At 40.5% G+C, this 26,688-nt stretch overlaps 1 protein-coding gene across 1 annotated transcript; it reads right to left on the bottom strand.

Annotated features, from left to right (window-relative positions):
* Window positions 1-1,869: 1,869 nt before the first annotated feature.
* LOC310933138 (myocardin-related transcription factor A-like) lies at window positions 1,870-25,590 on the bottom strand (the record flags this gene model as incomplete). Its single annotated transcript, XM_083896559.1, has 17 exons — window positions 1,870-2,755; window positions 2,851-2,899; window positions 3,131-3,199; window positions 3,374-3,511; window positions 6,280-6,396; window positions 7,093-7,278; window positions 7,429-8,382; window positions 9,026-9,159; window positions 9,303-9,600; window positions 9,853-10,036; window positions 10,201-10,463; window positions 10,588-10,656; window positions 10,921-11,040; window positions 11,206-11,372; window positions 16,141-16,299; window positions 19,099-19,164; window positions 25,461-25,590. 17 exons carry the CDS (start codon window positions 25,588-25,590, stop codon window positions 2,247-2,249), a joined length of 3,612 nt encoding a protein of 1,203 aa, XP_083752685.1. The 3' UTR covers window positions 1,870-2,246.
* Between the last annotated feature and the right edge of the window lie 1,098 nt (window positions 25,591-26,688).

The raw sequence follows: 26,688 nt of genomic DNA, 5'->3' as shown, positions 1-26,688 counted from the left end.
TGATGGGAGCACTGTGTGGTGTGGAGTGATCACATTCGATGTTAACACAGCATTAGATGAAGGACACGACATACAAATAACATCACATAAATAGCAGAATCACAACATGAATAACCAAATGTCACACACTGCAACTTTAAATGAAGAGAGACACCAGTTCAGTTGGCTTTTTTTTTTCTATTTTTTAAGCAACAACAGTCGCGTTGCACAGTCATGAAACTTTGTTCCTTACAGTAAATCAGCCAGCGTTTGAGCTGACTAAGAAAATCAAGGCGGTTGTAATGTACAGACGATAAAAAGCTACAGTCTGCACTATTCCAGAGTGTAGCATTTTAAACCATTACAATAAATAACACCGTGACGGTTTGGACTTCTCACTTGCACCACTTTGCATCCCTGTCACATTTCAATATGACCCATAAAACCTTTGCAAAAATACGGCTACCACTTAAATCCACTTGCATTTCAGCAGCATAAATGCATCTTTAAATATGTTTTGTTTTATTTTACACAAAACACTGTAAAATAAAATAAAATATGAGAGTATACTAAAGTGTGCTGTAACATCTCAAAGAGGAAAAATAAAATATAGTATATTCCCCAGTAGCAAAAGTACTGATACAGTACAGGACAACCAATCATCACTGTGAAAAGAAAGGTATCACAAGACCTTATGATGAGGATATTTCATTCCACATGTCTTAAGACTTTATAAGGCTGTTTCCCTTCCCTCTTTTTATCATAATACGTAAATTTAGTGCAATAGGTTATACGACGAGTCGATATCACACTGTGTTGTTCATTTAATGTGCAGTGATACACTCTTAGAAATAAGGGTTCCAAAGGGGTCCTTCTACAAGGGCTGAGGTTCTACCTGGAACCATTAGCTTCCCAAAGAAAGGGTTTTTCAAGGTTTCTTGGTAACAGTAATGGTTCCAGTAAGAACCATTTTGATCCAGAGAACCCTTTAAAACCCTTTTCCTGAATAAAGGGTTGTAAAGGGTTCTTGGCGGAACCCTCCAAAAGGGATCCAACCTACCTGGAGCCAAGAAGGGTTCTCCTATGAGAACAAGCCGAAGAACCTTATATGGTTCTACTGAGCACTTTTATTACTAAGAGTGTATATCATCACTCCACCAACAGGTTTACATTCAATGAACATTTACACACGTGTGTACATTTTTATAATAATTCAAAGTACATTTTTTAACAGAAGTTATTGTTTGTTTTTTTTAAAAGTTGGAGTTGAAGTTAAAAAGATGTTTGCTCAACATCTCTGCTCCACCATTTATTACGTTTCTGGAAAACAGTCATTGACCTAAACTTTGCAGATTGATTACCTATAACCTTTTTTTCCCCTTAAAGTGGTAAAATATAGATTATCTTTACTACAAGAGGAAGCAAAGAACGACTTTACATCCTAATTAGATAAAGGTCACATGGATCGATTGACCTTTTTTGGACAGTAAACCTTCACGTCTGTGACAAACACACAGAAATAACTTTTAATGTGTAATGTCAGTTCAAATTACCGTGACACCTACTACACTCTTAGAAATAAAAGTGCTAAGTAGAACCATAGAAGGTTCTTCGTCTTGTCCTCATAGGAGAACCCTTTTTATAAAGGTTCCACCTGGAACCCTTTTGAACCTTTTTAAAACCCTTTATTCAGGAAAGGGGTTTTAAAGGGTTCTCTGGATCAAAATGGTTCTTACTGGAACCATTAGTGTTACCCAGAACCCTTAAAAAACCCTGTCCCAAAGACAGGGTTTTCAGTAGCAAATGGTTCCAGGTAGAACCTCAGCCCTTGTAGAAGGACCCTTTTGGAACCATTATTTCTAAGAGTGTAGATCAAAAAAAAGTGTTTCTAGAGAAGCTATTGTAGACCAGCTATAGGACCTGCCTAATAATTGTCTGCAAAAAAAAAGTAAATACTGCAGTGTGTAAATAAGATAAAGGTCAAAGTGCTCGAGGATTCAATAAACCAGTGTGTGGGAAGATATATATAGAGAGTGCTGTAATCAAATACTGAAGCCACAGCAATCAGTAATATAGTTGTGTTACGTGGTGTTTTTGTGTCTTTAGGACCTTTTCTGACATAAACACCGACCTCGTCAGGACCAGCAGTCCTCATGGAGACCAAAAAATGTGGACCTAATAAGGCAGGGATCTAATTTCTGAGGGAACTGAGGAAGTGAAGAGTTTAGATTTTAATCATGGTCGTGGTTAAGATTAGACATTTTAGGCTACAGGCAGGAGTCCCAGTGAATCTGCAGGTCTGAACTGTCCAGGAAGTCTGTGGAAAAGACACTAGGTGGCGTTTGGGGGCCCAGCGGGTCCAGGGCGGGGCTCTCCTCTGTGCTCTCTCGCCCCACAGTGAGGTCCAACCAATCCATACTATCCAGGACGTGCTCGTCCTCTGCTGCCATGTCAAAGGTGTCCATGGGAGACGGCGGGTTGTCCAGGATGCTGGGCGTGCACAGCATTTGGCTGTGGAGGTCGTCGATCAGAGTCGACAGGCCTCCAGGCTCCACCCCCAGGAGAGGCTTACCTGTGGTGCTCTCGAGGAAGTCCTCCAGGCGTCCACTTCCACCGCTGCTGGTGGCGTCGAGCAGAGTCTGAGGCTGGGGGGTGTCACAGCCGCGCGGGACGGGGGAGGACAGCAACAGGTGGAGCGGAGAGGGAGGAGGGGAGGGGTTTTGATTGACATGGTCCAAAGGTGAGTTTGTCATCGGTTTGAAGGGAGCTGAAATTCCTGCACACACAACGCGCTCACAGTGTCAGCAAGACAGTGCAGCATCATAAATCATTTTGAAAACAAACAGAGCAGACAATATTATTGCATCTTACCTCCTGTCTGCAAAATGATGTCAATAAAATCATCCTGATGCTCTGTATCCTGAGGACACACACACACACACACACACAGAGAAAAACCTTAACCTTTAAGTCTGAACATAAATCCATAATACCGTCATGACATAACGCGCTTCATACGACAAAGTTTGACGCACAAATTAGCCCAAACGATAATGAGGGGACAAAAATACAACACTCTGTAATAATATTAGTGTGCAAAGGTCTTATTTAGGTATGTTTTTGTGACTTTAGGACTTGCAGTGTATCGTACTTTATTATCAGGTGAGGAAGCAGCCGGAGACACCGGACTAAACAAGACGTCCAGACTGGAGCAGACCTCCTACGGGAGATAAATAAAAAATAGTGGGTGAGAAATAGTAAACAGAACAAAAAAAAAAAGAGGTTTTTATTGATTTTCCAAGCACAGATTCTGGGAAAAATAGATTTTTTTTTTTCTTTCTCCAAAGTCAACATGACGTCGTCATCTCGGTGTCTCAAATGTAAAATCACTTACATTAGGAGTGGCGGGCGATGGCGATGAGGCGCGAGCACTTTCCTGGTCCTTGAAGAAGGGCTGAATGCTGGGCGGTGCAGACAAACACTGAGCAGCCGCCTGCTGTGTTTGCTCTGCAGATAAGTGAAGACCTCCCTCCTGTTTTTATTAAGGGGAGGAAAAAACACATTAGTCTTGAGATCAAAATAAATCTCTGATCACTGATAAGACTAATTATCCTCTATTGTGCTTTCTTTGCACTGAGTGTACAGTTTTTTTTTATAGTAACACCCTTCACCATTAAAAACTTTAATGGTCCCTGATTAAAGTCTTTGGCAGGTGCAGCCCCAGGAAACTCAACAAAAAAACCTCTGTATCAACATCTTTACTGCAATGTGTCAATGAATTATAGTGAATCTATTTTCCAATGTTTTGCTCTGTATCGTTCATTCATCGTCGACAGCTTTATCCTCCGAGGGTCACTGGAGACGATCCCAGCAAGGGCAGTCCGCTGGTAAAACCTGGACATTCACGCACATATTTACAAACTTAATGTGTCCAATTAACCTCTGGGTCAAGACCCTGCTCTTTTCGCAACAAGGCATCAGTGCTAGCCACTTCTCTGCAGTGTTACCCCTTTATAATTGTTCCATTATTTAGATAGATTTTTGCTTTTTTGAAATGTTCATTCTAAATGTTTGCATTTTCTTTATTTAGTGATATTCAGATGGAATGGCTGATTTAATACATACACACACACACACACACACACACACACACACATATAAATATATACACAGTGCTTCACACATTTATTAAATCACCATAAAAATCGTCATAAAAGGAGAACACATAAATATTTTAGAAATCTTTCAAAAACTTGTTTGAAACTAAAAATGTTACTGTTATTTATTTGGCGAATAACAAATATAATTCACCGTTTCATACCCAAATGTGAGTCACCTCACTGGGCTTCTTCTCTGAGAAGTCAGATATTAATCAAGCGTAAACATTCAACCACTAAAATTAAATTTTCTGTTCAGGAATGCAAGTAAAACAACTCGAATTTGACATTTTAAGCAAGAAATAATAATCTGTTTTACTAGTTCTGTTTTTTTTTTTTTTGAAAATTCATGGATAACAATATATTATTTTATAGCATAAATAATATACATTTGGTTAAAGAGCGTCTGCGTATTAGTGTATTAAAGCTCCTATAGGAGTGGTCCTATCGCACATATATGTGAGTTGGATGTCTACTTACATACATTAACTTGTTTTTATGGTAAAAAAACTCCTAGTTGCTGGAAACGAGCCGATAATAATCTCTCCTCACTGAAGCTCTCGTCAGTGGCGGTGTTTCAGACTGAAATCTCACCCCCAGAAGACAAAACTGTGTTGTGATTGGCCAGCCAACGACAGCTTTCCTAACTGTCTTGTGATTGGCCAATACCTGGAAGTGACGTAATCAGCACACCAGCTCTCAGAAGCGCAGCTCCCCCTCTGGAACGGTGGATGCACTGCTCCTCATTATCAAAACATTGTTTTAACAACGTTTAAAAATAGTTTTGTTACGACTCCCCGCCGCAGTCCCTTTTACAACTTTGACCCGGAGTCAGACCCAGAGTCAGAAGATACTGTCGCTCGTGAAATACCTCCACAACGGATGTTATTCTTCTTCTGCGGTTCAATGTACGCAACCGGATGTACCCGGACTAGTGCCCAGAGCAGGACGATCTGCTGTTCCGGAGAAATGCTGTTTACGTAACCAAACCAGGTTTTTTCAGAGATCTCGCTGAGCCCGAGATTATAATACAACACAGCGTTCTCAGCAGTGGCTGAACTGTTTGTTTCGAACCTTGAGGACTTCATAAACAAGGTAATGACACAGATACACACTAAAAAAACTGCGTTAATTTGAACTTCCGTTCTAGGTCCGCTTTAACCATTGCAGAAAACTGATTTTGATAATTACCAATGCTGTTAATTTAGGGCAGCTGTAGCATAAACCTTACATTGGGTGGTGGTCTATTAAATGTGCTGAGAGACTCCAAGTCCACATTCTTTCACTGAGTGTAGACGATCCTCCAGGATAACTGTCCATGGGTAAATAACCACTACACACACACTCACACACTCTCTCTTGCCAAGAATTCCTTGCTCTAAACTTACTCTAAACCTAAGCTCACTCACTACCAGCCCAGTATTTTCCAGAAGCGATGATTAAAAGATGAGGAAAGACAGCTGACAAAAGTCATCTGTGCAGTCGGCATGAACCGCTCGACCAAATCTTGTCATTTTCTTTGCACCAAATGTCTCCATTAGACAAAAAATGCAATTGAGTCTTTGTTGCTCCTCCATTAAGCGCATGAATCATATTAATGGAGGATGTCGTTGGAGTAATTAGCAAGTGACAGACAGTCTTATCAAGGACTGTTGTATTTGTCTCAAACGGCATAAGTCATTAATTCCCACAGAGTCACTGGAGCGGCTCTCTTTCACACATGTCTCTGTCTCCCTATTTATGGAGCATTAACAGAGTGTGCTCTAGTGTTGCACCAGGGATGGAAACTGAAGCTCTGGTGCTTTGAAATAGAATGAGGAGCAGCACGGTGAGCTGTGGAAACAACTTAGAAAAATGACCCATTTTTTAGAACTTCACTTAAATCACAATTCATAGAGAACCAAAGCAGACAATTTAGACTTTATGCTAAATCTTTAATCTCATGCCCACCAATAAAGCAGGGGTGAATGTGTCCAGATAATCCAAAGACTGCACTGAGAGTAATTTCACTCAAACCTTTTTTCTTTTTTTTAATCTTTCCAGAGTAGGTTAAAGATTTATGAGTCACGCTATCATATTTTTAGAAATAGATTTTACTACTTTCTATACATCAGCGACAGTAGCATCTCGATTCACACCTCACCTTCAGGTTTTGTTGTTTCTTAGAGTCCATGTGCATCCTGTGTTCAGACTGGATATCAGCTCTGAGCCGGTGGGCGGGGTTATGACCTATGAGCTTGGCTGGAGTCGACTGTGCTCGCTGGTGAGAGACAGAAAACAATGAGAACGCGTTTTGGATTAGATTTACAACCTGTACCTCTCTCTCTTTACAGGTATTTGTATCATAATACCTCCTAAAAGTGAAGTATAATCACTTATACCTCACTTTTATGTTACAACTCCTGCATTTTTCCCTTTAAAGGTGCCATATGTAAGAATGTGGCCAAAAACGGTTACTACATTCAAATTCAAAGTACCGAGGTCTTTTAGGTTTCGTTTTCTGACGTAACTGGCAAACCGTGGTTGCTCGGCAGCTGAGACTCTACTGACTGCAATGATTGGTTGACGGCAGTAGGTGGCGGCACATGCCAAAACATGATTTCAAAACATAAACATGATTTGCAGTCTGCAAAAGATTTTTTCTAATGCAAATATTTTGTCTGTACTGTTGTTGTTGGTGAGTTCAGTTTGTTATATGAACATTATTCCTGAGTCTCTGTGACATATTAGGAGGATTTTATGGCCAGTTGCTTTAGATTTATTACATAATGCACCTTTAAACCTTCTGTACATTTGTATAAGTCATTGTTTAACGTATTTGTTCTACAATAAAGATGATATCTGATGACATTGTTCTTTGCGTTAATTAAAAACACCATGATTATGCTGCAGTATTATACAACCATTCAAAATACAATAAGATCACGTCCATGTACATGGATGTGAGATTATTTACCTGGAGAGCGATGTGATTGTTGACTTTCCCCTCAGGTGGCTCACTTCTATGGTTCTCAGTGACAGGATTGCCCAGTGTAATCAGGAAGTGGTTACCATTGCTGTCTGTGACCAAGGCCTGGGTGGAGTCGCTCTTAAAGAGAGGCAGGAAACATCCGGCTGAGCCCGGCTGCTCTTTGATGTAATCCTGAGATAAATGCACAAAAGTGACTTTCAGAGGAAGAATCTTGACTTTACTTATGTATGTGTCAATGCCGGCATCCCAAAGTTGTAAAAACAGCTTCAAAATGACATAAGGCAGTGTTATCTTATCTTTCATGAGCAGGTTTTTCCTTACCTGTGGTGACTGCTGCTGCACCAGCTTCTGTTTCTGTTGCATCACGACCTGCTGTTGCTTCACATGCGTCCCGGCCTGCATCTGGATCTGTTGCGGCGGTTGTAACGCGTGCTGTTGCTTCATTTTCTGCTGCGACGGTGACTTCTGCTGCTGTGTCGCCAGGATCTGTTGCTTCAGCTGCATCTGCTGCTGAAGGTGCTTGGACTGCTGATGCTTCTGCAGCTGCTTGAGCTGCTGTTTGTGAGATTTCGTCTTCCTCTGCTGCGAGAGCCTCTGCAGGTTCTGCTGATTCTCCAGCACGTGGTTAGCATTCTGCATGTTGTGCTGTCGCTGCAGCAGGAGCTTCTGTATGGCCTGCTGCTGGACCAGCTGCAGGGTTTTCTGCTGGAGACAATTGTGTCGTGCGTGTTTCTTCTGCGGTTCCACGTGTGGCTGAATCTGCTCCGGTGTCTCCTGAGTTTGAGGGTAAGTCTGTTGTTGTGAGTCAAGTGGTTGCATAGTTTTCTCTGCCTCAGTGACCTCATGTTTGACATTAAACTTAGTGAAATCCGTGTCACTTGACAGTTTTTGAGGGTGGGGTGAAGGATGACCGGAGGAGAGTGGGACACTAGGATGATCAGAGGGTTCTTGTTTTACTCGTACAAGAAGAACTGGCTCAGACACTCGAGTTGCTCTCTTCCGTTGCTCCAGTTGCATCCTCAGCAGATCCACCAGCCTCTGACTCTGCCTCAGCATCCGGGTCAACTCCTGGATCTGCTTATCTTTCTCCTGCAGCATCTTGTCTTTGTCAATAGTCAGTAGTGGGGCTCGGCAGTGTTTCTCCAGAGTCACGGGTTTCAGTGAGAACTGACACGGAGGAGCAGGAGCGGCGCACGTGAGCTCGTCTTTAATGTTCACCGGAAGCTGAGCAGGTGAGCACGGCTGAAGACTCAACTGGCTCAGAGGTGACCTCATCTAGACGGAGGAGAATTAAAATATTCATCAACACAGGAGATCTCAACAATGAATAAATAAATGAACAAAAGAGCTTGATTCAGCTTGGTTAATCAACGTAAACCTTTTGATTGTACTTTAAATTGAGTTTTGATTTTTGTTTTCAATACTTCAATAGTTTTGCTACATTACTAATATAATTAAAATACTGTATACTACTTATATAAAGACAATACTTTCATTTCCATTCATGTGTAGCTCTAATAATTTGTTCTCATATGGATAGTGATATTTCTGATAAATGCAAGTAATGAATTATCATTTTTTAACAGATAACAAAGAGAGAGAGTGAGAGATAGTTATGCATATACCATATTAAACAAATTTTGTTCTATTTATAAAGTGTAAAAAAAAGTGTTGTGCTCTGATTTTACCATCTGTACTTGTACGTGTGATCGTGTTTTTCCTTAGTGTAATTGTATAATGATGTTTAATAGACATTAAACTATTATATATGAAAATATTATATATACATCTTATCTTCCTACTGTTTCTGATGTCATAACCTGGCAGTAATTTAACAGTAATCATCAAATGTGTAAGATGAGAAAATGAATGTTATACAAGAATAACGTTAGGTGTCAAAGTGAAGTAAAATTCCTACCATTTCGCCCAAAGCGTCGCTGTTAAAGCTGGCATCTTCTGGACTGCTGGTGGCTGACGGGTGGTCAGAGAGGGTCAGGGGTGGCGTCGGTGGGGACACCTTCACACTACAGTTCAACAGCTGCTGAGGCGTAGCTGTAGGTGTCGTAGCACAACATACATCAGTCACACAGAGATGAACTGTGGGTGTTTTGTACGTATAAGACAACACAAATAGCATTCATTGTTTGCGTCAATTCACTTATTTTGTTTATTTGATCCTGCGTTTGTGCGTTCACCTGAGTGGCTCGTCAGAGAGGACGTCTGGTGGCACTGAAATGGTTGCTGTAGTGACACGCTGTTGTTGTTGTCGCTGTCGTTGTTGTTGTTGTTAGTGGCGGTGACTGCAGCAGTCGTTTGTGAGGACCTTCCCGCTCCCTCAGACCCTGACCCTGTGGTACCCCCTGCTGTTGGAGAGGAGAAACTGTCACTGCCTCCATTCAGTTCCTGGTAAGTCCTCAGCCTCTCGATGAGGTCAGGTTTGGTGCCAGAGACCGGCAAACTGCGCAGCTTCAGCTGCGACTTCAGTTCGACCACCTGACAGAGGACGGAGAGAAAGAGACAAGCTGAGACTGAGGGATAAGACTGAGGAAGATGTGGAGGAGAAACATGAGTAGAACACAGAATAATGAATCCCTCTCTTTGTCCGCTGTGACTTGACAAACCATAATGACAACATCTTTATTACTTCAAGTTCGTCTCGACAGCTCGTAAACAGCAGTGGCAGCTGCTGATTCTTCACTGAAACATATAAATAATGTGATATTACAGGGGGCGAACCAATCTAACCTTCATCTCGTCCAGGTTTAGAGGTAGAGACACGGGTTTGGTTCCATCTAAAGAAGCCAGACTTTGACTGCTGTGATTGACAGAAGGGGCAGCGAGGGGTTGAGGTGGGGAGGAGGAGGAGGAGGAGAAGGAGGTGGTGGTCCTGGAATTGGAAGAGGAAGACGGCTGCTGATTTTCCTGAAGACTGTTCCGGGAAGAGAGGGAGATCTCATCAGTCTTTAATACAGTTACAGTAAATTCAGTTAAAAACTTTACATCATCTTGATTCTTTGAATTGTCAACTAAGCTGATTCTCCTTTGTCTATCCTTTGAGAAGTAAATACACTTGCAGACAAACTCCTCACTCACTTGGGTGGTGCAGGCAGGATGGTGTGGTAGTTATACTGCTGCTGCTGCTGCTGCTGTTGCTGCTGCTGTTGCTGCTGCTGTTGCTGTTGCTGTTGCTGTTGCTGCTGCTGCTGCTGCTGCTGCTGCTGACTGAGTATCTGGAGCTGCAGGAAAAGCTGCTGCTGCTGCAGAATTTTGGCATAAGATGAGTCCAGATGGGGAAGAGGCTCTTTATCTCCCTTCTGGTCTGGCGGGATGTACTGATGGTACTTTAACTTCTTTATCTGAAATTCCAACACATTTACAACATCACAGATCAGTGTTTTAGCTGTGCGCTGGTGATTATAATGGAAGAGTTTTATTTAATGTTTTAACAGAGAATGACAAAACATGGAACCAGAAATCTACCTTTGGTTTGTTGTCCTTGGATTTCTTGTGTTTTTGTCCAGAGCGCTCAGAATTTGATTTAGACAGGGACTGCAAAAAAAAAAAGAAGAAAAAAAAGAGTAACACTTTTGATAGTTGTATAAAAGTTTTTGTTTTTATGCCAAGTCAGAAAAGCATTAAATACTTACATACTGCTTGAGGGGCAAAATGTAAGCATAAATTCTATGTAAATAAGCATTTATTTAGGGTTTTATGATTTGCTTACAGCAGCTTTGGATGCAAGTATTACTATATTATTGTTTATATTCTAGGATCATTTATTGTTTGATCGCCTTTCTGAGAGATGTCACTTACGGCGATCTGTGACGTGACGTGGATATTCTGGGCGGACGGTGTCACCGTTCCATTCATCTGCTTCCATGATGGGGAGGATGCAGCAAGCGATGGCGGTAGTAGAGGAGCTGATGGAGGGACCTGAAGTAGATTACGAAGATTTAAACAGTGCTGACTTGACAATTATAAGATGACGTTTTCAACTTCACAGTTCCAACAAACCGAATTGCATTTGTACTCATGCATCCATGATACATGACATGTCAGTCAGTCACGCTGCCGTCTTCTCCCCCGGAGGAAACCCACCTGTGAGGGAGAGGGGATGCTGCTCTCAGCCAGCGTCTCTGGCAGAGAGGGCAGAGGTCCCACACCCACAGGCGACTCCTGTCCTGCTGGCTGTTCTGGAGACAGGCTGTCATTGCTGTCCTCATCACATGATGAGTTTTCACCTGGAGCCTTTGGAAACTGGGTCTCTAAAAGAGAGAGATTATGGGTGGGAGTGGAGAGAAAGAAAGGCCATTACTTCAATGACGAGCCACACAATAAGTGTCAATGTACAATTTAGCCTTGGAGATGGATTGGCCAAACTGTCGATGGAGACCTTTTCAGCCATTCTGAGCTGGGATTGGCTCCAATGTCCGATCAAAGAAGATGATTGGACGATCAAATACTTTACACAGTGAAGTTTTTCTTGAGCAAAACAGCTCCAGACCAATACACAGCACGAGAGAGACAACAAACATCTAACAAAGGACACAATTCACAGAAAGACGAACATTGATTCTGCCCTTAAATACGTAAAAACACTAAAGAATACTTTTTAAAAGGCAAGACCTGATATCAAAAATTATAAAATATAAAATTGGAAAAAAAACAATGCAATAAAAAACAGTAATCACAGTGCAAAAGTTGTCATATTGAGATAAATGATAGACATCGGGATACGTCAATAGACAATATAGAAAAAAAATTGATTTAGTCTTCTGGTTTCCTCAGTTATGTCAATCAGGAAGTAAGAATATAGCTACTAGCCACCAGGGGGTGCAAAAATAACTCTATTTATTTAATCAGTAAACATACTCCTGAATGATGAATGATCTAAATTGCTAGTTTATGGTCTTCTACAATAGAACTTGATCTCTGTCTGTCCATCATCTACACTCTTAGAAATAAGGGTTCCAAAATGGTCCTTCTACAAGGGCTGAGGTTCTACCTGGAACCATTTGCTTCTGAAAAACCCTTTCCCCGAAGAAAGGGTTTTTCGAGGGTTCTTGGTAACACAAATGGTTCCAGTAAGAACCATTTTGAGCTAGAGAACCCTTTAAAACCCCTTTCCTGAATAAAAGATTTTAAAATGGTTCTAGGTGGAACCGTCCAATACCATGATAAAAAAGGTTATACCTGGAGCCAAAAATGGTTCTCTTATAAGGACAAGCCGAAGAACCTTATATGGTTCCACTTAGCACTTTTATTTCTAAGAGTATACCGCTTTATCCACCCCATGAGGGTTGTTCCCATTGTTCCCATTTCGAGGAAAACAGGTGATGAAGTAGAGCACATATGATACGAGTGGACACCAGTGTGAGTGACAGCTGGCGTCCTCCAGCCATGGACGTAGGTGACTGAACTCACAGTTCAGAGGTGTCATCGTGATCCAAGTGTGGACGAGTAGAATCTCGTATCTAAACTTCCCGGCGGCGTGCCAGTGTAGCTGACGCTCCGTCCCTGTCAACAGCCCCAAAGTCTGCCAAAAATGATCACATGTGCGCGTTAATGCTCCTGCGACGGTGTGAAATACGACGACGCGCTTCTCGCGCGCGGCGACTTTCTTCTCCAGTGTCCAGTGCTCCAGTCAAATGTCACCCAGTGTACGCAGAGCATCTTATGCCTTGATTGCATCCACATCAGGCCCAAGTCAGTACATGTAGGATAAGATATCTTCTCTTTCATCCATGGTGCGGTGTGAATAAGCCAAGCTTTATCTCTCCATCATCGCCTGCATTCATCGATGCGATCACAGAAATCCAGCCAGCTCCTTCATACCGGTTTTTAAGTGACAGATGGCATCTCTCTAAGGAATGTCATTATGCTGAGAATTGGGAGTGTAATTTATGTATTAACTGTTCATTATGTCATGGTTCCTTGTGCTTATTTCAGCCTTGCCTCCTGCGCTACTAATGATACACAATATTTTTGAAATAAAGCTTGAAATCCACATATAAAAAAACACAACACAAATATATTTTGTGTTTTTTTTCCCATTTGGGCCATAAAACATAATTAATGTATTACTATGCAGACGTATGAGTCCTCAGAGGGATTTAATAAGTTTTAAGGTACTTGCTGCGATGATCCCCCCAGACTGTGGAGTTTTTGCTGGTGGATGTGTGATATTAAATTACAGGAGGTAATATGGGCTGCAGCACACGGCGATGTAAATGCACCACTGGCCATTAATTGACCATCAGCAGGCAATGATGAAAAGACAACATGGGGCTGATTTAATACCCTCTCGTCCAATAATGTGATGACTTCCCTTCCGATGCACTGTTCTGGCGTGTGTGTGTGTGTGTGTCGTAGTGCTTTATTCGCTTGTATCCCACGTTAACTCTCGTGTTCCCAGCACTCCCACAGTAAGGGGCAGAAATGTAATTGTTTCCTATGGCAATCTGACAGAGATGAATATCCACTGATGCAGTTTGCGATGGAACCCCAACAATCCTCTCTTCACACATCAATCAAGCGCCTGATCAACCACTGTCTCAGATTTCTTCCTCTAATTAGTGACAACGCCGGCTCTGAACTAATACTAGTATTAATTAGGGCCGTCAATAGATAGAAAGATGTATAATAATTAATCTCAATTACTGAATTAATGAGTAATCAGACAGTGTGCATTTCAGACCCGACTGTTTAATTGGATCTTTCTTTTTAAACACAGAACTACACACCTATGCGAACTACATGATTTCAAAGGGAATCAGGCTCATCAAGTGTCAACCAGGTAATATTTTAAGATGGTTGTCCATCCTGTATGCAACAAGAACATGTGTTAACATCACAACAAAAAACCTAACGAGAGCGAAAGCACAGTTAGCTGCACAGGGTAGGTGTTCAAACGGAAGTCTCCAGGCAGCTGCCAGCATATTACGGACACTATCTGTGCCTAGAGTGGTTAGTTTAGTTTTCCACTTACTTTCCTCTCGTTGGCGATGTCGAGGAATTCTTTTTTTTGACAGTCAAGACAAAACATCGCAACTTCCAGTCATAGCCAATAAACTGTGCTGTGACACCCAGGTAGACAAAGGGGTGTGAAAACGCAGCCTGGAAAGGTAGACTCTTTGTCCATTGGAGGTATGCGAAAGGGGAGTTGCTCAGGTATAAATGTGGAGGGCCCACTATGCTCTGGGTCTTTCTCCAGTTAGGATCACTCCTGTTAAGATTGACCTTTTCCTTGCAAAGAAAATAAAACCTTGTCAGCCAGCAGAAGTTCTCTATTTCCTTCTTCACCAGCAGCAGAGAATTTCCACAACACTCAGCTCCTTAAATCCCTCACCCCTCTCTCCACCTTCAGCTACTATCTCAGTCTCGCCTCTCTGACTGCAGGAAAGTGACTGTTTTGCACGGATAATTCCCGGCTTTCCTTACCGAGGAGAGAAGTAAACAAACATGCGCTAACATCGTTAAATTACTCGATCATGTTAACTTTGACAGCCCTGGTATTAATACTAATCTATTTATTCATTCTTAAGTGTTAAGTAAGTTTCTGAGGAAATAGTTTGAAATCAGTTTCATGACTTGAGATGGCGCAATGTTACAAACAAGAGCAATTACACAAGTCTTCAATTAGCAGGTCACATAACAGATAATATAGACTTTTTAAAACTGACAGCTGACGCGCGGGTGAGGGTATGCATGATTTACGATATCCACTTTTAACCTGTCTAAAGCCACAGCAGCGGCCTTTTGACACTGAGTTGTGTGACATGCTTGTTGTGTGTGTGTATTGAATGCAAACATAAACACAAATGTGTGTGTGTGTGTGTGTGTGTGTGAGTGGGAAAGTGATGAAAGCTGGAGGAGGGGGGTCAGGAGGGACTTCCTGTCAAGAGCCTCAAACTGTGGGTGTGTTGTGATATATAATACACTTGAATCTGATTAAATTTTATTATTTTTTATGATAACAATATTGTGTTTTCCTTCTGCTACGTTCAGTAAATCACTAACCAGTGAGAAGAGATACGTCTTAAGACGTTTATTTTAATTGGTTGAGGGTCTGGGAAGCTCACATATAGGGGTCCATATAGGGGTTCAAGTTTCCACAACTTGAAAGTAGTAATGTCATACTACTGTTATTTTGCAGTATTTTCCCCTGTTAAAATACTGTATTTTACTGTAACATTAAAGTAGTATTCATGCAGTGTATTAGTATTATTTATTGTGTATTTTCCTGTGAACACAACATACTGTATAAAGGTATATAAATGTCGTGATATAGTTTTCTGTAATAGCCACACTTATAGCTTTACACAAAAGTACAATATTATATTTTTAATTGAGATAAATGAGAGTTAAAACCAGTGAAATTATACGTTTTAAAATGTACAGTTAGGAAAGTTAGGAAATAACTTAATCTGGAGTTGCGTTCACTCTTGACCCTTTTTGATTCAACATCTAAAAATTACCGCAACTTTTTCCACGAGGAAATAAAGCACTAACAAAGCTAAAGAGCATATTATGATAGACAGAAGGTAAGACATAAGAGTAAATAAAGCAAGTGTGCACGCAAGAGAAGCACGGTTGAAACTCCAGTAATGAAGGTCAACTGGTTTAACAGATGAGCTGTTGAAACGGAGCGCATATCAAAAACAGATGGAGCCTGAAGATAGATTTAATTACTATCTATCATTATTTATATTATGGAGAGGAGTTAATTGTAGTTCTGCTGAAAGTTGCAACAGCCCAAGAAAAACTGTTAATGTGCTGAATGATTCATTTATTTTTAGACACCATGTGAATGAAGTCCATGTGTATGCGTATGAGAGATCCACAATGTTAGAGGAAATAATAAAATATAGGATGAGGACAGCTATGTTGCTCATTAAAAGGATGAGGGAAAATTCCATGACTCAAGACCTGAGGAGTCACAACAACACTCTACAACAAGCTTAAAAAAAGCTCACACCATTTGCGGTTTCGCAGTTAGAAGCCGGGTTCATTCTTGGCAGAGGCAGCACTTACCGATGGCCTGTTTAATACTGGAGTGAACAGGCAGGATGTTTTTGTGGACCAGCTCCATGGGCCCGGGTCGGTGGGAGATCTTATCGTTCAAGTCATCAGCGAGGCGAGCTTTCTTCAGCTGCAGCTGCTTGGCCTGCAGTGATGGCTCTGCTGACGTATCTGAAAGCAGTCACAATGATCGATTATCAACAACACGCTCCATAAACGCAAAAGGGTTCGGGTAAAAAGGGTTAAAAGGCTCATTCCAAACTATTTTTATTCCAAAGCAGTGATCCACTTATACACTACAGTTTGGAGTCACTTAGAAATGTCCTTATTTTTGTACATTTTAATACATTTTTTATACATTGTTAATGTGGTAAACGACTATTCTAGATGCAAACATCTGGTTTTTAATGGAATATGAACATAGGTGTATAGAGGCCTGTTAATCTAATAGCGTTTGAAGGCTATTGGGTGATTAGAAAACCCTTGAAAACCCTTGTGCAGTGATGTTAGCACAGCTGAAAACAGTTTTGCTGGTTCTTTGACGAGAGGGCACAATTATTATTTTGAATAAAAATCATTATTTCTAATCGTGTCAATGTCTTGACTACATTTTCTAGTCATTTTGCAACTCTTTTTTACTAATAAAAGTGTGACTTGTAATGGAAAACACAAACAAATTGTATAGGTGAGCCCAAACTTTTGAAGGGTAGTGTACACATATTCAATTTCTGCTGATGAACCCTTTTTTATATTACACACTGAACCTTTAACTGCTGAAGATCAGCTCACACAAACAATACAAGTGAAGGTGACTGCAGTGAACGCATCACCAGAGAAAATATTATGGAAATTGTCTTAATACTCAGAACACACACACACACACACACAAACACACACAAGCAAAGGGCTACACATACACATTAGTGGTGTGACTGGATAAGGAACCCTGAGGCGAGATTGCTAGTACCTGCTCAAGCCTCAGTTCACGTCGCTGAGCACTGTCACACACTGCTGGTACATACTCACTCTATCTAACCCTGAGGACATCAACCCTCGTTGACCTCTCACCCACGAGAACCTGTCTGTCAGTCGGCTACACAAGAAACAGTATAAGGTTGTGGGGAAAGTAATGGACGGATGAGAAAAGAGTAAGGTTTTGAGAGTAGAAGCTAAAACAAAAAAAACAAAAAAAAAAAAAAAGGAGAAAATGCCAGAAATAGATGGGAAGGAGATGGAGAATGTGGAAATTGTACTGTAAGTGTCAAGGTTTTATCACAGCCACATGATATCTCTGGTTCTGCTGTTTTAGTTTTGATCTTCTTTTTTAATTCTGACAATGTCAAAAGTCAAATTGAACAAACTACCAATAAATATGTTTGTTTTAGTGCATAACTGCTTTAAAATATATATTGTTTTGCTTTTCATAGACTTAGAAGAAGTCTAGTATGTTAGGCAAGCGCCTTGCTTTACAGAGACCGCCACCTTGCGTCGTCAAGGACGGATTACTGAACAAGCGACGGACCGAGGTCCTCTGCATTACTATCCTGATATTTTTGCAAATATGTTATTTATCCTGATATTTTAAAGGGTTCTGAAGCCAAATTATGTGAGCTGTCTTAATAGGGCTCCTTAATCATCTACCACAGTTTACCTTATATCTGAAAGGCAAATAACATTGGTTATTATGTGATATGTCGGAAGTGAATTCGTGTTGGATCACATCAGATAAGAAGCAGCGAACGGATGTTTGTGATGTCAGTTAAAGATTGACCTCGCTTCACCTTACTCTGCAGATCTGAAACTGACGTCTGTGAGGAGACGGTGGCACCGTCTTAACCTCGATCCTGTGCACCTCAGAAACTGTTTTTGCTTTTTGTGGCACAAAATGAGACTAAAAACTAAAGTGAGGTGGTGAATTCTCACAGACAGGCAGTGATAGTATAGTGCTGACTAAAAAGAAAAAACCTCAGCTTCTCACTCAGTGGTAAAGTGTGCTAAAACTGAGGTTATAATGTTCAGTTTCCTGCTCAAACGTTTTAGAAAGTTTTAATTTATCTGTAATTCATCTTTTGATTTAACTTATCTGCATTTTTTTTTATTCATTATGCTGAAAAAAATACTGGTCTTTGAAACAGGCGAAGCTCATTTCAGGCCCAGTTATTTATACATAAAGTCTGTGCGCCGCTCTGACCACGAACAACTGGAACAAGGAAATGCTGTAATAGTGTATTTTAACGGAAACGGGCTATATTGCCAAGCGAATAACACACAAATGGGCTGATGTTTGTCACTCGCAAACTCCACATTTATTGGTACTTTTTTTTTAAAAATGAAAGAGTTTTGTGTTTCCACATGTTCAGTTCTGGGTACAATTTACTTGTTGAATGTCGTTTTTTTTTATGTTTTGGTGAGTCGAACTCCACTATGATCGTTAATAAAGTAGTATTATATATATATATATATAAATACATACATATATGCATATATATTTATATTTACATACACATGTATATATATACATACATACATACATATATATGTGTATATATACATACATACATACATACATATATATGTATATATACATATATATATATGTGTGTATATACACATATGTATATATTCATATATTTGTGTATATACATATATATATATATATATAATATGCAATCCAAATTAATAAATTCAAATCTAATTATGGCCTGTTGGTTGTGTAACACTAGCTATGTCAATGATTGGTAAGGACAAATTGACCTGCTTTTAAAGATCTAATGTGTCAGTTAAATCTAATTTGGAGGTGTGACTCTTCATTTAGTAACTACGTTAATTAAAATATAACGTTTAAGGACAGGCAAACGGCACACGCTATGACTTTTGTCCAATTCTGAAAACGTTAAACTCATGAATTCTTGGCGTCGACTAAAACACGCCTCGTTTTCAACACTCATCGTTATCCTGAGGTCTACTTACGTGACATGATTCCCTGGTTGATCAGCTCTTCTCTGCTCCTTCTCTGTTGCAGCTTCAGCTGGAGAACTGAACACCAATGGGACAAGATACAGAAAAAAAAAAAGGAAAAAAGAAAAGATGAAACATTCTTGAATGAATCAGCTCCACAATTACATCAAGCCTTCTGTCAGTCACAGAAAGCCACAGCAGAAGTGACACTGCTCATTACTTAGAGGCAAGTTTAAAAAAAAACAGAACCATCAAATAAAAATGCTTATGTGAATAAAGTATTGAAGCGATAATGGAGATTTTTATTTACCCCTGCTATGTGTGGTCCTCTGTGAGAATGTACACAAAAGTTATGTTGCACACTACAAAGGGTGGAGAAACAGAAACACCAGCAGTTTCCTGTTTCAAGTATATGATTAAATAGCACTGGCACGTCACTGATACAGTCACACTTCATTACCGCACAGAAATAACATTTCAGAAAGCGAGAGGCGAGTTGAATCTCACTTTAATTACCCTGCTTTTTATTCCTTTTAATTATTTATACCACTGGTGCACTGTGAGTGCATTTTCCAACTGAAAAAAAACAAAAAACATGTTTCAGCACAAAAACCATCACTGAACTCTTAAAGGTAACTGGCATTTGCATTTTATGGTTGTGAGGCAGCGAAAAGACGCCCAATTTAAATCTGAAACACTAATTTCCTTTAAAGAAATATTAAAAAACTCCAAGGACTAGATTTCCCCGCTCTATCTGGGTCACGAAATCAGCATTTAAGGGTTGCTTCAGACATGAAAGAACACTCTATGACAATCTGCACTTTATTATATTAGCACGCATCAAAGCTGTGGCTGAGGTGTTGCAGAGTTTAAACTATTATAGTCTGAAGTGACTGCTTAACGCTCTCAAGTGAAGTCATTTCCCCTAATGACGTTCAACATGTAGCTCCTCGTTCTTTGACGCACATGGGCAGAGAGAGACCCCACACAGCGTCACTGGATCAGCGGGTTCATAAAGGCATTTAAAGCCTTAAAGGTGCCATATGTAAGAATGTGGCCAAAAACGGTTACTACGCTCAAATTCAAAATACAGAGGTCTTTTAGGTTTCGTTTTCTGACGTAACAGGCAACCCGTGGTTGCTCTGCAGCTGAGACTCTACTGACTGCAATGATTGGTAGACGGCAGTAGGTGGCGCCACATGCCAAAACATGATTTCAAAACATTAACATGATTTGCAGTCTGCAAAATATTTTTTTTAATGCAAATATTTTGGCTGCAATGTTGTTGTTGGTGAGTTCAGTTTGTTATATGAACATTATTCCTGAGTCTCTGTGACATATTAGGAGGATTTTATGGCCAGTTGCTTTAGATTTATTACAAAAAGCACCTTTAACACATTTTATGCCAGAGCAGAGTGTGTCTAATTCTCCATGACAAAACCACACTGATCATAATAATGACTTTGATTATTATACAACATAACCAACATGCAACACCCATCATATTAACAGTCGTATGTGATCTAAAATGTAATCCACTGACCCTTTGAGCTTATATGGGAGCAACAAATTCATCCACAAAGCTGATATTTTGCCGCCCTGTAAATTTGATATCGATAATATATTCGCAAACAGTTAATAATTTATACTAGGGATCTGCATGTAAATGTGTGCAAGTCAAAGTGGACCAATACTGATTCCCATCCCTACTTTCTACCTTCTCAGTGCTGGGAGGTACTTTGTGATGTTGAAAATATAGAGCTAAAAGATAATGAATCGCTGTATACAAATGAGGGAAAGTACAGAGTTGGTTGATCATTTAAAAAAAAAAGATTTTTGTTGCAGTTACTAACAGATCAGTATCTTGTTCATTTCTTCTGCACATTAAAGCTAAAGGCACGTTGACAGCCCAGTTTCTTTCTTTCACTGACAAACTCCTGAAAACTATCTTTGAATAAAATATAACTAAGAGTAATTTGTGTTTGTTCAAGTGATTGAGAATTGTCTACATTTTCTGTCCACTGTGGTGGAAATGAGAACAGCCTCCGCGGCAGTATCTGCAGACAGCCCCCCCCCCCCCCCCCCGTGTGAGTCTTATAAGCACATTCCTTTGATTTCTGCAATGAGGACATGGCTGACACAGGATGGTGCATTTTCATGCCTTGGCAGCAGAAAAAAAAAACAATTTGACTCGCTGCTGCAGGCGAGAAGACAAACAAAAGTGACGCTAACACATCCACTCATTGCGAGCATGGAAAATATTTGCTAACGCACACACAAACATGCGCCGGTTTGGATCGACACGTGCACAGAATCATACCTTCATCCACTTACACACGACATAGTATTATTACTATAAATATACAATCTGGAATCATGCCCACATTTACTACGCACTCAAATAGACACACAAACAAAACACTTGTTTTCGAGGCAAATGATGTGTGCCAACAGATGACAGGCAAGTGATGCAATGTGCTGATGCACGGCCTATTCTGGGAAAGTGAGCTCTTTGCTCTGAATGTGACTGTGTGTCGCACACTCAGCGGCAGTTTAAAGCAAACGAAGATCGACACGACATACAAAGATGACGCAGATTACTACAATGTAAACAAAATAACGTAAAACACCGTGGGTTGGGCATCCACCGTGAAGCTGACGGCGATAAGTCAACAATCCGATACAATTAAGATACTACTACTGTATGCGGCTACTTAAAATGCTCTACATTACCATTCACACACTCATCACGATGCAGTGTGATTCAATGAGTTTGATTCATGAATCTACAAAGCATTTAAAAGTTGATAACCAACGATAATCCAAGACAAAAATAAGTCTATTTCCACACTTCTCATATGACATATTTAAAGTTGTGTATCTATTACCACAAGGTGGCAGCACCAGCAAGCAATTAATAGACCACATGCATTTTTGCAAATTTGTGAGTTTCCTTGAATGCATCATTAGTAGGGCTGAAACAATTACTCTATTAATTGATTATTAAATTAATTTTCTTCTTCTTTTTAAGGATTTAAACAAGCTTTCTGTTTTTTCAGCTTCTTAAATTTGATATTTTCTGGTTTCTTTGCTTCATATAACAAAGAAATCAGTCAAATATTTTAGCTTCTGGAAAAAAAACAAGACACTACTCTCACTCGCTATCATCTGCAAATCCAGAGGAGGTCTACATGGCTTTGTTTCATGAAGTCCTTTAACAGTTTATTTATCGGGCGAAAATCATGTACACACACACAGCAAAAGTGGCCTTTAAATGAGCAAATATAGCCACTGACCCATCGGCACACCAATCGATCACTATCAGAGCCAGGGTTCGCCAACGTCGATAGGCTGTAAAATGTCTGATTGGATTTGTTTAATTGGCTGAAACAGTAAATCTGACGACCGCTCATCATCACATATTGAACACTTATTACACTGCAAATAAATTACTCTCCAGCTCAGCTTGTGGTGAGGAGCAAACATGATGTCAGTGTCATCTTTCAAAACTCTGCCTCAAGAACAATTTAAAACACTTAGTGTGACCTCAGACCCATGTGCATGTGTAGGTTAGCTACGATGCCACTTTAAAATGTGTTATTACTGGCTCCGCAATTTAACTACTTTACTATCCTCATGCATTTGCTGCATTTTTCACACCGTAAAACACTAATTACCGGACTTAGCGCTCTCTTCGCGTTTTCTTCCCCTGACTTATCGTCCTCCTCCTTCTCCCCCTTTCTCCGCTGCTCGGGTTTCTATTTGTGTCGACGTCGTAACTGCTTAGAATTGAATCCCTCTGGACTGGAGTCACGTGAATTAAAAGGTTCATTACTGTAAATTGCTGAGCACGCTCACCCCATGCACTGGGAAGAAAGAAAGTAAGTACGTTCATTTTAGTAGGACAACATGTTGTTGCATATTAACATCAGCGCCAAGAGGCTGGTTCCCTTTTCATGTTTGTTTTAGAAAAAACATGCAGGCCACATGATAATCCAAGGGACTACCGGCAGTCCAAGACAGTCGCCTGTTTAGATCCTGGCTTTTCCGTGTGGAGTTTGCACGTTCTCACCATGTGTGCTTAGGTTTTCTCTCTCTCTCTCTCTCTGGGTATTCCACCTTTCTCCCACAGTTCTAGGAAGCTCTGAATTGACCATAGGTTTGACTAAGAACGGTCTCCGTGTGTTGGTCCTGCGATCTGCGACCTGTCCCGGGCTTAAGCGGCATAAGTATCACATAAACTATGGATTATATTTGTTCACAGGATGAGTTAGAATGTATTAATGTAGTTGCATGAATACATTATTTTAAGGACGTAGGCTGAGAAACTAATTCATTGTGAAATACCCTACGCGGAAGCCGGCGTGCATGCAGAGCAATCAACTACGGCGAGACAGCAGTTGGTGCAATTTAAGCCAAGGTAAGATGTGTTTAAAATCAATCATAGTAGTGTCTACGGTCTACTTGCACTGCTGTTGTGTATTTACTGAAGACTTTATGTATTTTTCACTTGATTAAGGTGCGCCAGGCTGTCAAACAGTCATCAGGTGCTAACGAGTGGAAAATGGTTAATTTCACTGCCGTAGTATATTGCTGTTGTTGTGAAAAGGCTGCCGGATACGTGGTTATAAGTTGCTCAGTTTGAGGGCAGTTGAGGTCATATTTGGTGCTGGTAAATATCAGCGGTGTCCGTGTGTCGTTTTGTCAACTGTGATCAGAGTGACCGAGGACGTAATCAGCACCAAGGACAGCGCTGACGCTAATTTTAATGTTACCTCAGTCAGTTCTGGGTACCTATAGATCTGATTACACAGGTCATGTGTCATGTATCTGGTAAACTGACATCTATACGTTGATTTTAACATGCGTTTATGTAGAAATATGTTCCCGTGCGCATGGTCCTGGGTGTATACCGCCTTTCTCCCCATGTCAGCTGAGATTGGCTCCAGATACATAGGTAGAAAACGGATGGATGAAAAAACATCCACTAGTTATTCATACACTGGTAGACAAAAACATAATGCTATGTGTGCTTTATAAGTTTATAAGTTCGAGCTAGTGTTCAGGTTTGTCCAAAGTTGAAGTTGAAACATTGTCCCTCTGTGAAAGGATGTCCAAAAATTCTGACTTTTATTTAGCAGGCACCTCTTTCACTACACCGTAATCCAAACACATCCAAACAAACCCAGATGAGGAGTGTCAGGTTAAATGAAAGTTTGTAATACAAATATAAGAATGACAAGAATGGAATTTAAAGATTTTAGTGGTTGGCTGCTCTGAAAGTCTTCTAGAGTTTGCAGGCATCTCCTAAATCAGTCTCCATCTATTGGTGCAAAATCCTTGGCGATTAAGTCAATGGGTTGGTGAGTTCATGCGCTCACTGCGAGTGTGTGCGCCCACGCTGGCTGAGGCCCAACTGTAGTCCCTGCTATTCGCAGAGAATTTGATCCACTTAACACCTCGGCTCAGAAAATAAACCTGGAGGACACCGAAGATCCTTTACACTAAAACAGTCACTGGAGTTGCAATATAATTTGTTTAATGGACAAAAACAAATATCACCTGAGAGTACCTTTGGCAGGTTAAACTGTCAAAGCTGTTGTGTGACTTTTAAATATAAACAAGTGTCTTTTACATTCAAACTGCAGCAGTTATTCCATTAATCGCTTATTAAATTAAACTTCAACTATTTTAATAATGAATTCATCAGTTTAAATAAGTAAATGGTCTGTATTTATGTAGCTCTTTTCTAGTCTTGATGACCACTCAAAGTTGCTCCACACTACAGTTTTGACATTCCCCCATTGGCTCACACTTTCATACAGCACATCTATGTGCATCACATTGGCATGTAGAGCAGGGAATTGAACCCACAACCTTTGAGTTGAAAGACGACTCTCATAGCTTCTGGATTATGTGAATAATCTGGATTCTGGATTAAATGTGAATATTTTCTTGTTTCTTTGCTCTATACAACAGAGAAATCATTAAAACTGAATCATTTTCATTCAAGAACATCATTTCCAGGTTGTTTGTTTAACGTCGATCGTCATTTTCGTGCATTTTACGGACCAAACAAGTACTCGATTAATTGAGAAAATAATCGACAGATTGATCGATTATGAAAATAGTCGGTAGTTGCAGCCCTAAACAACAACAAAAAGAGAAAAACAAATGTGTCCACAGAAGGTTTCAGAATTTATCCCAAAAAAATTTTATTGGATAAATTCTCCCCCCCCCCAAGCTCCCTCAGTCAGGTTGTTTACATGAAGGAAGCAAAGGAAAGAAGAAACTAAGGCAGAATAATAACATCGCCAAAAATCCCCAGATGTTACGCGCCGCAGCCATCACATATACATATATACGTATCCCACCTTGTCGGAGACTCTGACAGGCCTGGCGCTTTAGCTCGAACCGTATGGCTCTCTCATCCTTGTTGGCGCTGATTGGCTGGGACCTGAAAGGGGTGGGGTCAATGCCGACACAGGGCAGGTGTTTCAGCATGGCAAGTGTCACCAAACTATTGTTCTGAAGGAGACACCCAAGAATTGGAAAAAAAAAAAAAAAAAAACGAGAGCAAGAAGAAGCCGGTGGTCACCTCCAGCTGTCACCAGTCTGGACACATCCACGAAAAAGCCAAAGCAAAGAAATCCTCTTTAACAACAGCAGAGCTGTTGGATACAGTAACTGTACGACTGCAAAGTATCTGAAATCAAAGATCCTTAAAACAGACTTCTCCTTTTCATCTCAACAGACATTTCCACCCACTCCTTTTCAAGGTCTCAATTAAAGTGAGTAAAAAAAAAAAACAAAGAAAGAAAAGGCTATTGGAATACAAAGCTTCCAGGGCTGATACACAACTGCTGTATTTACTGCAGCTACAGGACTGACTGATGCACTCGCCTGTGCTCATGTGTGTCAAGTGTCGGTGAATCCGTGATCAAGCAGTCTGTCACAGCTGTTGCTGTACTCAGTCATTCTGCCGCTGACGGACACAAACAGGCTCACAGTAACACAGTAACACACACACACACACACACCACTGAGTCGAGGCCTTTTCCTCCTTGCCAAATTTCTCTCACTTTACACTGTCACTGTGGTTAATGTGTGTGTGGACTAGGAGTGGACAACATGGGGAGGCAAAAAAAAACCATCTCGATAGATTCCATTGCCTGTGCTTTCATGTCCACATTATAATGAATTGTGATTCCGTCGGTGAACCTCTAGTTTCCTCTCCTGCCATCAGTTTAATTTGTCCACTATACTTACAAGTCACAATTAAGTTAGTACTAATTTTGAACCTGTAGTTGTGACAAAAACAATTCATTAAATTCATAAATCAACCAGACTTTCTTCTACCTTATCAGATCAACCCTAGGATGTGAATTAAAGGTAGGGTAGGAGATCATTTTTACTGTATTACTTAAAATCCTCTTCACACCCCGATTGTAACCAGTTAAGGAATGCATTCATATTGAACGGCCTGAATTAATTAATTGGATCGTGATGCATCAATCAAACTGCCATCTTACGCGCGCACCTCTCCTCGTGCATTAATCGTGCATGCTTGGAAGACAACGCCAGAGCTGATGCTAGCTTGCT

This window comes from Microchirus variegatus, assembly GCF_963457635.1.
Source record: "Microchirus variegatus genome assembly, chromosome: 10".
In the NCBI taxonomy this organism is placed as follows: Eukaryota; Metazoa; Chordata; class Actinopteri; order Pleuronectiformes; family Soleidae; genus Microchirus; species Microchirus variegatus.
The sequence above is the reverse complement of the archived record's forward strand: the minus strand, read 5'-3'. Positions and strand labels throughout refer to the sequence as shown.